This window comes from Temnothorax americanus, unplaced genomic scaffold, assembly GCF_048541705.1.
Source record: "Temnothorax americanus isolate GAGA-0224 unplaced genomic scaffold, ASM4854170v1 Scaffold4, whole genome shotgun sequence".
NCBI classification, from domain to species: Eukaryota; Metazoa; Arthropoda; class Insecta; order Hymenoptera; family Formicidae; genus Temnothorax; species Temnothorax americanus.
In genome coordinates, this window is record NW_027509547.1 from 1,406,570 (window position 1) to 1,419,505 (window position 12,936).

At 36.2% G+C, this 12,936-nt stretch overlaps 2 protein-coding genes across 5 annotated transcripts in view; one reads left to right on the forward strand and one right to left on the reverse strand.

The window, feature by feature from the left end:
* Nucleotides 1-18: 18 nt before the first annotated feature.
* Nucleotides 19-12,936, forward strand: part of LOC143902497 (lysine-specific demethylase 4C) — a 17,703-nt gene continuing 4,785 nt past the window's right edge. The window contains exons 1-12 of one of the 4 annotated variants that reach the window (XM_077415455.1): nt 19-160; nt 2,004-2,794; nt 2,883-3,088; nt 3,194-3,570; nt 3,660-4,456; nt 4,727-6,163; nt 6,273-6,455; nt 6,547-6,846; nt 6,925-7,116; nt 7,264-7,377; nt 7,469-7,561; nt 7,701-10,747. In XM_077415455.1, coding sequence (XP_077271581.1) covers nt 2,021-2,794; nt 2,883-3,088; nt 3,194-3,570; nt 3,660-4,456; nt 4,727-6,163; nt 6,273-6,455; nt 6,547-6,846; nt 6,925-7,116; nt 7,264-7,377; nt 7,469-7,561; nt 7,701-7,814 — 4,587 coding nt within the window. In that variant the 5' untranslated portion in view covers nt 19-160; nt 2,004-2,020 and the 3' untranslated portion in view covers nt 7,815-10,747. Of the gene's footprint in view, nt 161-2,003; nt 2,795-2,882; nt 3,089-3,193; nt 3,571-3,659; nt 6,164-6,272; nt 6,456-6,546; nt 6,847-6,924; nt 7,117-7,263; nt 7,378-7,468; nt 7,562-7,700; nt 10,748-12,936 lie in introns of those variants that run through there. The other 3 variants (XM_077415452.1, XM_077415453.1, XM_077415454.1) reach the window with 3 other exon arrangements.
* Nucleotides 10,398-12,936, reverse strand: part of LOC143902501 (ATP-binding cassette sub-family G member 1) — a 26,006-nt gene continuing 23,467 nt past the window's right edge. The window contains exons 9-10 of the mRNA XM_077415462.1: nt 12,573-12,829; nt 10,398-12,004 (exon numbers count right to left, since the gene is read on the reverse strand). Coding sequence (XP_077271588.1) covers nt 11,666-12,004; nt 12,573-12,829 — 596 coding nt within the window. The 3' untranslated portion in view covers nt 10,398-11,665. The remainder of the gene's footprint in view (nt 12,005-12,572; nt 12,830-12,936) is intronic.

The window sequence follows — 12,936 nt, forward strand, 5'->3', positions numbered from 1 at the left end:
CGGTTCGTGGTTCGTGTAGGACGACGGCGCCCGGCGGTGCGCGGTGTTGTTTGTTTGTGTGCGCGTGTGTCATAGGAGAATACCCACGGTACTGACGACAGGATTTTCGGCGGACGATGGTCCTGATACAGGAGAGGTGATCCCCGGGCGTGTCTGTCGTGTAAGTACCGCGCGTCCCCCCGCGTCGCGAGCGACGGCGCCGCTCTCGGCCACTTCGCGGTTTATCTCGCCGATGGAGCTCACTCTCTCTTCCTCTCTCTCTCTCTCTCTCGCGCGCGCGCGCGCGCGAGCATGCCCCCCCGCGTCCTCCAGGCATGCACGCACGCACGCATCGGACGGCCGAGAAAGAAAGAGGAAAACGATATCGTCCGCACGCGACCGAAACGGGTTCCGTCCGTCGCGCGGAGAAGCTTCCCACCCGAGGGAGTCCTGGCAACAATAGATAACTACCATTTTGTTTATAGACTCCTTCCACCACCACCACCACCAGCGTCAGCCAGTGCATTCCCTTCCTTCGCCCCCTCTTCCGCATGCTTCGGAAAAGCCTCGTATGTACCTCGTGCTTACGGCTTCCTGTTCCGGAGCACGCCGTCGGAAGGGTTGCGTTTTTCTAATTTTTGTCCCTCCCTCTCCGTCGGCCCTTATTTTACCGTTTCGTGCACCAGCTCGTTTCCTCCCCGCGTCTCGCGCGCCTCTTAATGCAGCCGCTGTTTGTTTACGCGTTAAGTCGCATCGCACATGGAATCTTTTAGCACGTGCCGGAGAAAGTATCACGTGAAGATTTGAATGAGATACAACGTGAATAAGGTTCATACATTGTACGTTGTAACGCGAACGTTTGTATACTCGACACCCCGTGACACTCGCCGGAGTCAATCGGGCCGAAAAATTTCATCAGCATTGATCAGCGTGCAAGTGATTTATTAACATCGCTCTTGATATCGACGTGGGGCGCTTACCCCGTGCCCTTAGGGAGAGTGCAACAAAATGGTTGTTTTGCTGATGCAATTGATTGTCGAAGTTATTTCTTTGATGTATCGTGATTTTCTAACGCGTCGAAATAGAGAAATGCGTGCATGATATTCTTACGGGGGGCGCATTTATTCTTTTACATTACATTAAAGTTATCGTCTCTTATGTAATATTAAAATTATTATTTTTTTAAATACATTTCTGAAATTTTTTTAAAGGCAATTTTGCGATAAATTGATTTAAATCGTCGACAAATTGGTAAATGCAACGTGTATATTATTTTCTTTTTGAAATATTCGTTTTTTTTAATGTATTTTTTAGCGTAAGAGCGTTTTTTAATTTGTTTAAAATACATGTCGCTCATGCTTCGTTTTTTTCACACATAATTGAATATCAAGAATTTGTAGTTAGATCTTTTTTGTAAAAACATGGTTAATATAATGTGCAAAATTTCAATGTTATCAATTGCATCGCCATAATTTTGTTGTATAATTGATGAAAAATGTTTCGTCATCTTGAGAGAAGGAACAAAGAGTCGTTATTCTTAATGGTCTCTACATATTTATCTAGATATCTATCTATTTTTGAAATCTAGAAATCTCGATAAATAGATATTTAGATTTCCTATGGCTTTTACCATCCCCCTCTCCGATTGTTTCCTTGTAAGCCTTGAGCACAAAGTGCAAAATCATGTTATCACAGCAACGTTACGTATGTAAATTGATTACGCTCATTTTCGATTATATATAGACGCAAATATATAGCGTAAATAATTTTTTTTTCCCAAGGGATTTCGATTTTACGCCTCGTAATATACACATAAAATGTGTGAATTAAAAAAAAATTATAGTAAATATACAAAACGATTAAATTATTGATCGGTTGCAATTAAAAATTAAGTATAATTAATAATTTAAACAGAAGAGTTATACGTATTTTTATTTATGTTTACAATATTATTGCTGAAACGTGAAGATTGTTTTTATAGTTACACATTGCATATCGAGTATTTTTTAAATTTTGATTTGCAGCTATAAAAAATTCAACGATGGCTAGTAATTCAAGAGGAATACCCCGTATACAGGTCTTTAGACCGACATACGAGGAGTTTAAAGATTTCACGAAATATGTGGAATATATGGAGAGTCAGGGTGCCCATAAGGCCGGTTTGGCAAAGGTGATACCGCCACCCGAATGGGTCCCGCGGAAGGACTATAAGAAGGAGGATCTAGACCATCTCGTCATTCCAGCGCCGATCTGCCAAGTTGTTACTGGAAAACAGGGACTTTATCAACAAATTAATATCCAAAAGAAATCGATGACTGTAGAGGAATATAGTAAATTAGCCAATTCCGATCGTTACGCTACTCCACGTCATTTCGATTACGAGGATCTGGAGAGGAAATACTGGAAGAACATAACGTACGTCGCGCCGATATATGGCGCAGATGTGTCCGGTTCCTTAACGGATCCGGACGTGAAAGAGTGGAATATCAATCATCTGGGAACAATTCTGGATTATGTCAACAAGGATTACGGTATATCGATCGATGGCGTCAATACGGCTTACCTGTACTTTGGAATGTGGAAAACAACGTTCGCCTGGCATACGGAAGATATGGATCTTTATTCCATAAATTATTTACATTTTGGTGCACCGAAAACGTGGTACGCTATACCTCCAGAACACGGACGTAGGCTGGAAAGACTGGCCAGCGGCTTCTTCCCAACTAGCTATCAGAATTGCCAGGCGTTCTTACGCCACAAAATGTCTCTGATATCTCCCCAAATACTAAGGCAATACTCTATTCCATGTAACAAAGTAAGTTTTTTTTTCTACTTACGTTGATTGCATATTTGAAATTCCTTTCAGTTATCTTTCACAGCCTTTCGTATCTTTGTTCTCACAGATAACGCAAGAAGCTGGAGAAATAATGATCACATTTCCATACGGCTACCATGCTGGTTTTAACCATGGATTCAATTGTGCGGAATCCACCAATTTTGCGACACCTAGATGGGTAGAATATGGAAAGAGAGCTACGCAATGTACCTGCAGTAAAGACATGGTCAAAATATCTATGGACACCTATGTGAAACGTTTTCAACCAGATAGGTGTGTATCTATGATATTTTTTTAAAAATAATTCAATTTTTATAATATTACTCGCTAAACATTTACATTTGAATATTTACTATAATTAATCTTCTAATAATGTAGGTATGAATTGTGGCTGAGAGGCGAGGATATTGGTCCCCATCCTGAGGATCCTAGGCAGACTGCCGCACCAATGCCGTCACAAATGGATCTGTTGTGTAGCAGTAGTAGCAATGGTGAATTACCACAAAGCTACTTGAGTGCAACGCCAAAAAATAAACGACACATGATTCATAAGAAGAAGAACATTATGAGCACAAATCCTGTTAACATTATGAGCACAGTCCATGTTAACATGGAAGAACTTGTAAATCGTGCGGATATTCCTCCGGATGTTAAAAAGGCGTTACAAGATCTCGAATTTGACGAAGTGGAGGAGGCACCAGATGAGCAACAGTTAGAGGTTCTGGAAGATATTTGGCTCAAAGCAGGAGAAATGGGTAAAACTTGGCACATTTTTATTTTTATTATTACTATTATAAACTTTGTGGTTATTCGTGATTTTACTGATCATATATTTTTATTTTAGATATTGAAGAAGCAACTGTATACGATGATGGTTATAATCGCAAGAAAAGCAAGAAAAGAAAGAAAAAACAAAGCGGAGATAAGGAAAAGAAACCAAAAATTGAATCTAAATCTAAGAAGGAAGGCAGCAAATTTACTAATGTACAGGATATCGTTAAAATTGAAGTAAAAAGTGAAACTACTTTTGAATACGTATCCCAGGAAAATTACGAAGAAATTCCTGTACCTCAAGGAAGTTATAATGACAAAATTATTATAGAAAATGAGCCGGTAGATCCTCTAAAAATAGACATCAATCCTACAGATGGTTTTAATCCTCCAGAAATTGAAAAATATACCAAAAAGAAAAAGAAGTATTCAAAACACAGCGAGCAGAAGAAATTGAAACCGAAACGTGTGTCCAAAAGTAAACGCAAACGCGATAATTTATCGGATCAGATGCCAACTTCGAATGTTTCAGATGCAACTGTGCAATGTAGTGCCCCGCTACCTGATTTAAATATATATAATACCAATATGTCTAAAATCTCAGAAAAGTTTAAAATGCCTATAGTTGCGATTAGCAAAGAGCTTAAGCAGAGAGCCACAAATAAAATTAAAACAAATCAACTAACGAATCTTGTATCTAACGACATAAATGACACGGCAAAATCATCGGTCAATACCGCAGAAAGCGGGTCAACTATTTGTTCATCGACAAACGACAGGAGTGATTCTTCAAAAATGACATTTGCAAATATAAGTTTTGTAAAGGGCCCTTGTACCATTGCACAGGATACTAATTCTGGATGTCAAGATGTAAGTACAAGTAAATACGCTTTGCCCACTCAAATCGAAAAGTCTACAAATGTAAATTATAAAAATATGGGTGCAATATCTACAGATAATATATTAACAAAAAATAATGTCCGTAAGGACTTGATAAAAGAACCTCGTTTAAACGTAATACCTAATTTATTGTCTAGAACTTCTAAGCCGCCAGTTGAAAATTATACTGAAAATCAACAGACCTTGACCCCGACTATAACAAAGATTATGTTTGATGGGAAAGTATTAATTTCATTGCAGCCCAAGCCCCCAGTTTTGAAGAAGGAAACGGAAGTGCAGTGTACCGAAAACAACAGCGCAGTACAAAGTCCACCATCGTTAGAACCATCGTTAGAATATTTGTACCACCAAGTTCCACCTGATACTACTATTACTCATGTGCCTAAAACAGATTGCCCCATGTTCAATACTCCGATCCAGCCTTTTAACCGTAACATTTTCAAGAGTCCAATGGGAAAAACACCTTGTACGAACAATGGTTCCCAGGAAGTAAAGAACTGGTCAAACAATGCGTATTCTAATCCAATGGCAATTCAAGGGCTAAGTGAACAGAACGTTTTTCCTAAATTTGCAAATGCACCCCTACCAAAGATGGATGCAATGTTAATACCGCAATGCTCAACGTATCCCCAAATCGTATTATACGATAACAATCGTGCGCAAAATACGGGTATGTTGACAATTAGGAATGTTCCAACAGCACCTGCACCTGCACGCAGTCCAAAACAAACTATGCCAAAAGTTACCCAGAGTCCACCGCGCCAAAGATCGCAAAAAGGAACGTCACGTAGGAAGCCAGCAGCAAAAAATAATAAGTCGATTAATAACGCATCTTCGATTACTTCTCAAGCAAGTATTACGACTACTTCCGTTGAAGCTCAACTTGACAATCCAATTGATTCGACGAATTTGTCTGATCCAAACATTCAAGCACGAGTTGCAAATATACAAAATGCGTTACATGAGAATGAGCATTCACATAAGTTTGAAAATAAGGCACAGTTACAAGACACACAACAAATAGATAATATTTGTTCAAATTCACTCCCGTCTAAATTAAAAATAGCTATTTTAAGAAGGCCAATCAGAGAGAGAAAAACAAGAAGAAAACAACAGATGCCTTTTGCTTCTATTGTTCCCGCGCCAATTGCTCCTAAGATCGCTCCTGTAACTATTGCTCCGATCGTTGCTTCTACAACTATTACTCCTGTGGTCGTTGCTCCTGTGGTCGTTGCTCCTGCGGCCGTTGTTCCTGCGGCCGTTGTTCCTGCGGCCGTTGCTCCTGCAACTGTTACTCCTGCAACTGTCACATCCATTGCTCTTGTAGATGTTGCTTCTATAGACGATGCTCCTGCGGCTACTACAATGACTGATCTCCCAGCAACTCCTGTGATTGAAGCTACAAAAGATCAATCCACATCAACGCGGTCTGTCGATATACCACAACCCTGCAATCAGCCAACAGCAGTGATACCAGGTCACATTTCTGAGATGATTCATCCGAATATACCAAACAGTGAGCTACTGAAAGCATTCAATAATTATTGGAGCGCTCAAGTGTCTCATTGTGCAATATGTGCTACTTTTGCCTCGTGTACAAGCGGAAGCAGTAGAATGATGCCGCCTGATTGGAAGTATTGCGAATCAACTACGCTACCTGAGAGTACACCTATATGGGTAAGGAAATAATGCTTAATAACTATTAACTTTTCAGTAAATCTTCTCTTGAATGTATGCGACGAGAGTTGGAAAGATAATTATTGAAAGAATAATTTGTGTGCATCAGGTGTCGGCCAGTATTTTTGCGGCGAACTCTAAGGAACAGGTCATGGAACCAGAGAATAACAAACTTTTACGATGCAGACAATGTCACGTAACCGTTCATGCATCTTGTTATGGTATAACTATATTACCTACGGATATCCGAGGCTGGGCTTGCGACACGTGTAAAGCTGGCAGAAGCGACGTGGTGCGTGTTTAACAGATCTACTTTTTTTTCTGTTTCTATCATCGTCAAACATGCATCTCAATTAAATTCTGCTTTGTTACCGCGAAACTAGATGTGTACCCTGTGTCCGATGTTTGGCGGTCCTCTGAAGCGTACCAGTGACAGCAGATGGGCGCATATCTTATGCACGCTTATGGTGCCAGGAGCCATATTCAAAGATGCTATAAATAAAGAACCTATTAATGTACTGACGACCATGAAGGACTCAATCAGCAAGAAATGTTGTTTCTGCGAGCACAAACATGGAGCGTGCCTGAAGTGTAATCAGTGCAACAACTTGTTTCATCCGTCTTGTGGTCTCGTGGCAGGCGCTACGTTTATTATACCGGTGTATAATTCACAGGAACTTCAGGTATATATTCCCTAATCATGAAACGTGATTCGTAGCAAGTTTGTAAACGTTAATGTCAATGTGTGTTATAACGTCTAGGTAACGTGTAACGGACACGATGAAGACAAAGAAAAGATTCCGCAGATACGACAAGGAGAGACAGTCTGGGCAAAGCATCGTAATTCCCGATATTATCAAGCCAAAGTAGATGCTATCCAGGATATCCTCTTTTACATGGTTACATTTAACGATAATAGCTTCAGTGATGATCTGTATCCTTCAGATATAACCGTAAGTTTCAACAGCCTCTTTTTATCATTTTATTAATCCAATCTCTATATAATTACCAGTTTCTTCAGTGATTAAGGATTAGAGCCTGTTTTAAGATATACGATATCGTTCGAAACATCCTCTACATATATTTTTGTCCTTATTTAGAACTATGATCCGGGGAACACGCCTCCGCTCGGAGCCGCAGTGAAAGTGAACTGGACAGACGGTCAGACGTATGACGGCGTCTTCGAAGGTACAAATCATCGAATAATGTTTACTGTAAGTAATTTCAATATCTCAGTATAAAGATCAATTTATTTCTTATTGATTATTTAATTATTAATTCATGATTCACACTTTTTCTATCTAGGTGATTTTCGAGGATGGTTCTCAGCTCGTTTTAAAGCGTAACGAAATCTATAGTTTACAAGAAGATATGCCAAAAAGAGTGCGTTCTCGTCTGGTGAGTTTGGTCAGAAATTAATATCATGATGTAACATTCATGAACGTGGCTTATTCTCTTTATTCGATTATCTTTCTTCTCTTCCTTATTTACGTTATTCTTACGTTTACTTTTCTGTTTCTTTGTTGGTTTATTAAAGTCTGTTGCGACTGAAATGAAGCACCGATCTCATCTTTACGGCACAGAAGATGAAACAGAGGCGCAAAGAAAAGTGAAACAATCGAAAAATTACGATAAATTTGTAACGATTTAATGTAAATAATTATTAAGGGAAGGGAAGGGGATGGAAATTCTGTTGTAAATAGTACATATGGAAATTATAATTTATAATCGCGATTATCTTCTCCAACTTGATTTCGAACTGATCGGGCGATATAGAAACTTACTTTTTCTTTATGTTCAATAATTTTTGTTTTAGTTAACCGATGTTTCCAACGATGAAGAGTATAATTATGTATAAACTTCTTTTATGTTAAATTATTAGTTTACAGTATTGTGCCTATGTAATTATCCGATGTACCGTACATAATCTGGACTATTTAGATTAGTATATATATGTATATGTATATATTCCATCCGGAAGAAATATATATATGTAATATACATGTATGTATAATATATATACACATACACATATATGCACTTGTGTACCTAACATTTTAACGGCAACAATGGAAAGTATTGTAGATATCGCTTACGAATCAAAATTTTTTGATGATTTTTTATCTGAGATTGATTAAATTGCATAAATAAAAGACGAGAAAAGTAAAAGAAAATTGTTTTTAAAAAAATGTTAAAAAATTTATTCAAAATCTCAAAAAATTAATGTTTTAAACTGAACAATCGTGAACTCTCATAATTATATTCTTTTCTTTCTTTTTCTTTTTATCTCTTTGTTTTTAGAAGAAAATTATAACAAAAACGTAAAAAAAAATTATTTTAAAATATTAATTTTAAAAAAACATGAACAAAATTTATTTAGAATGTAAAATTTTTATGTATCAAATTGAATGTAATTTTGAACATAATTATGTTCTCTTTTTCTGTCTTTTTAATTTTTTTTTTGTTTGAGAAGAAAGCTACAACATAGGTACTTAAATTATTAGTAACACTCTTATAAATTTATTACGATACTTTTCATTGATATACCGTTGATTATTGCAATCGAATTATGTGTTGATGATATGTTTCTCAATATCTTGTTCAATATCGTATACTGGAGTATTATTGAATAATTATGTTGTCTGTAAATTGAAACGTTCCATATTTTATATGCAAGAGATAATCCATCTTTTATATTTATATCAATTTATGAATCAGAGAAACTATCTGCAAAGAAACCAATATGAGGAACACAAACATCAATATTTTTTAAGTATATTTATGTAAATCTATTTTACATTGTAGATAATAATGTGATTAGAGATAATTTTGACGATTAGCTGTGTGTATTAGTTTTATTTCGTTTTAACAATAGATGTCAACAACTAAACGTAACGTCGTAATTGTATTAAAAATTGTGTGTTCATTAAGATCAGCACTGTACCGAAAGAATTCATCAATTGCTCATGAACACGTTGAGAACAACTTTTGAGCTATGTGAAAATTTCCACGATTTATTTATTTTCATTAATATCATGATGTAGAATTTATCCAATTAAGTAGAAATTTACTAAGTTTTGAGAGAAGAAGTAAAGATAATCCTATTGCATAAAATATTTAAGATAAGCCACTAAAAGATAGAAGAGGATTCGAAACAAAAACTATACAGAAAATTTTATATCATCAAGATATTTGTTCGGATTACTTTAATTTACAAGAAATTAATAATAATGTACATAAGATTTACTATAACATAGAGGTACTAAACATGCAGTTTCATATTATATATATATATATATATATATATATATATATATACACAATATTCTATAGAATAAATTCGATGTAAATTACTTTATCTCTATATAATCAGCAGATGGAAGATTGTATACATTGTCGAGTCTTTCACTAATTTTACTTCTAGTCGCTCTTTTTATTCTGTTTTCATATTTAAAGGTACGAGAGAGAAAGAGCAAATTGAATAGTAAGAAGTACAGTATTACCTTCCTTGTAGAAATTGCTGTGATGGCAATATCACTTTTGCGTGTGGTACCTATGTTTATGGCACTTGTATAAAAAAAAAGTATAACGAACAACAGAAAATATCCTCCAGAGAATTATTACTATGCAAGAACAAGACTGCAATTATTGTTATCATTTATTATCGCGAATAGGAATAATTATCTTTCTTTAGGCGATGCTTACATTTAAGTACGCTTTTTTTAAGTATAGTTAAAATAAATGTAATCCGTATCTTCGCATATTTATCCATTCTAATTAAATTTCAAGTGAGGTATAAAGTATAATTATTTGTAAGATTAAGAGAGTAAATTCGTCAGTTTGTTATTAACTGTTCAAATGCTCTTAACTGAAAATAAATTCTATTGTAAACTCTAAGATTTATCGTATGTCGCAAATAAAAAAATTTTGAAACAAACTATGGCACAAGTTGATTCTCATTAGCTTGCGTTGCGCAAACGCGAAACGAAATGTATCATTATACATTGCTGCCCTAAAATGTGCAAGATCAATCAATGTGAAAAGATCAACCGTGATCTTGAATAATAATATTTTCGTAATAAATTGCGATGTTTTAATCAAGTATTTGCTAAAGGATAACAATATCTGAATGCGTAATATTCTGTTAAGAAAATTGCAATTCATCTGTTTTCAAGATTATATTTTTTTAATACGATTAATGTTATCTTCGGTAAAACAGTCAATACATAAGAGATGAATCTGATATGTAATTTTATTACCAACATTTCTTCTTTATGTGCACATATAACATGTCTCACTTTCCTTCAATTTTATTCATAATTGATAACTTTATTATTATAAGACTATTCCTTCGTGTGTTGATTACATCATCATTGATGTTGCAGACGTTAAAATAAAATATTTAATGTTAGGATTGTGAATTACATTATATAAAAAAATATGTGCTCGTATATAAATTTTCAAGCCTATTAGTTGATGGGATTGTATCACTTTGGATTGTATCGTATTGTATTAAGGATTTGGAATACATGTACTTAAATGTAGAAATAATACAGATGCAGTGTGTGTGTGTGTGTTTGTGTGTGTGAAATAAAGAAAATGAGAGTAAATATCAGTTTATATATAGTAGTACTCTTTTGCCATAAAGAGTGACTTAAACAATAATAAATTAGTATAAAAGAAGAACCACTTCCTCTTAGAGAGATTCAACGATTATTTACTTCCGCTTATTTTTTTTATAAAATACTTTTCTTATATTCTTATATTCTTTTTCAGAAAGAAGATCGTGTTTCCTATGGTAAGATATTGTGTGCAAATAGAGAGTGCGAAATATTTAGTTAACGAAACCTTCACATATCCGTAGATAATACTAAAAACGCGGTTTAAATAAACATTAAAGTTTAAACTAGTATTTTATATTGTTTAGTACATTTTTAGGGCTTTAAATACAATTACAAACTATAATAGCGGTGCTCAAATGCGCGCTGTGTCATGTAAATATTTGTCCCTTAGTTATCACTCTCACTTATATACATATATTCAGCTTTATATAATTCTTGAATATCACCGCTTTTTGCGAACGAAGTTGCAGGTGGATCATAGCGTCTTGTCACGATTAATACAAAATAATTTCGATTAGTACTTTATTCCGCTAGAGTACTTTAAAAAGCCTCTGCGACTGGTAGCTTCAAAAGATTCACATGGATGACATCTAGTCTTCTCTCGATCTTCGAATCGATAGAAAACATTCGCAAAATTTTCGCGGAACATCTCATTTCCAGCGAGATCAAGGACTAAAGAAATAATGATTTCACTAATTCTTAGCGATTTTTTAACCTTCTTAAAGTTTCCTGTGAAATCTCTCCCATGGAATCTCTTCGTATTTTCGCATTTCTCATGGGAAAAGCATATCAGAATTCCTATGTCGTTCCTCAAAAGGAAGGGACTGTGTGCAATACTGTATTTGACAAGATCAGTGACAAGTCAGAACAACTGTTTCGTTCATCTTCTGTTGAGCTTGCACCAAAGCGCGCTGGCCGTTAGAAGATGCATCAGCACCCCGATACCGAGGATAAGTACCAGATTGTTGACCACGTTTACATCGTTGATCTCCATCTCGTTGAGAAACTTGCTGGGCCTCTTGTAGTGACAATAAAATTCTTCGCACAGCAAGTCCATCCTGTCATATCCGTATACGGTGTACAACAGACTGTGGAAACCCGCACGGAAATATGATATATGAAACATCCAGCGGAACACGTGCGGCGTGTCGAAGTAACGTATGCAGAAGCCGAAGATGGAGAACAGCACCGCAATTATCGGGCCAAGGAAGACGGCGATCTGCAAAGAATTATGAAATTCAATTTTTTTCTTCCTGCATACGTTTAAAGTTGAATATTTTAGTATTTAATCTAGTAATCCTCAATAAATCGGTCCATTGGATTTCGAAATGAGATTGTGCCAGAGATTATGCGAATAACGAGATTTAATTCTTAATTCATTGACTTAAACTAAAGTTAAAGCACTCGTGTACAAATCAGTTATTGAACACGCACGTCCTCTTTTAAAAAACAAAGAAAAGAGATATAACGTAGCAGTTCAAAACTTTTATGCAATTTTGAAAAATTTCTCTTTGCTGAGTAATGTTTGTAAAAGATTAAGCGAAAGCGCAATCTTCACGGCTCGCAACAATGATAAACTTAATGATGTATATGTCTATAAAAAAAATAAAACGTAAAAGAAGTTGAGAAGCGAGTCAGCTTGGAATATTCAACAACGCCGATGAATAGCAGAATCGCTCGCGGATCTGTGACTTAATTATCTGCATTGAGTAACTTCAGGTCCAAAATTGTATATGGACTACGGCAGTGTCACTTATAAGGGAAGAAGGAATTCCGAGGAGATTCACCTTAATCGGCGTGGTGACGCCGATGAAGAAACCCCACGCTTGGGCCGTCAGGCTGGCAGCGATGCTGACTACCATGAAGAATATTATACGATTCGTTTCTATGGGCTGTCCGGTCAGCCAGTAGCTCACCACCAGATACGACGTCGCACATGCCGCTTGGAAGGGTATCTCGACCAGCAATATGCTGATATAATACGGCGCTAGCCGGTACCACCGATTAAAATGCTCCCTCATGAGAATCCGCATCTCCAGTGGGACTGAAACAAAAAGAGGCGTATAAATTGAAATTGAACACTCATTGAATACCAAGATAACATGACCTGAAGGATTTTGACTGATTGTGAGAAAACTGAATTTACGCCGA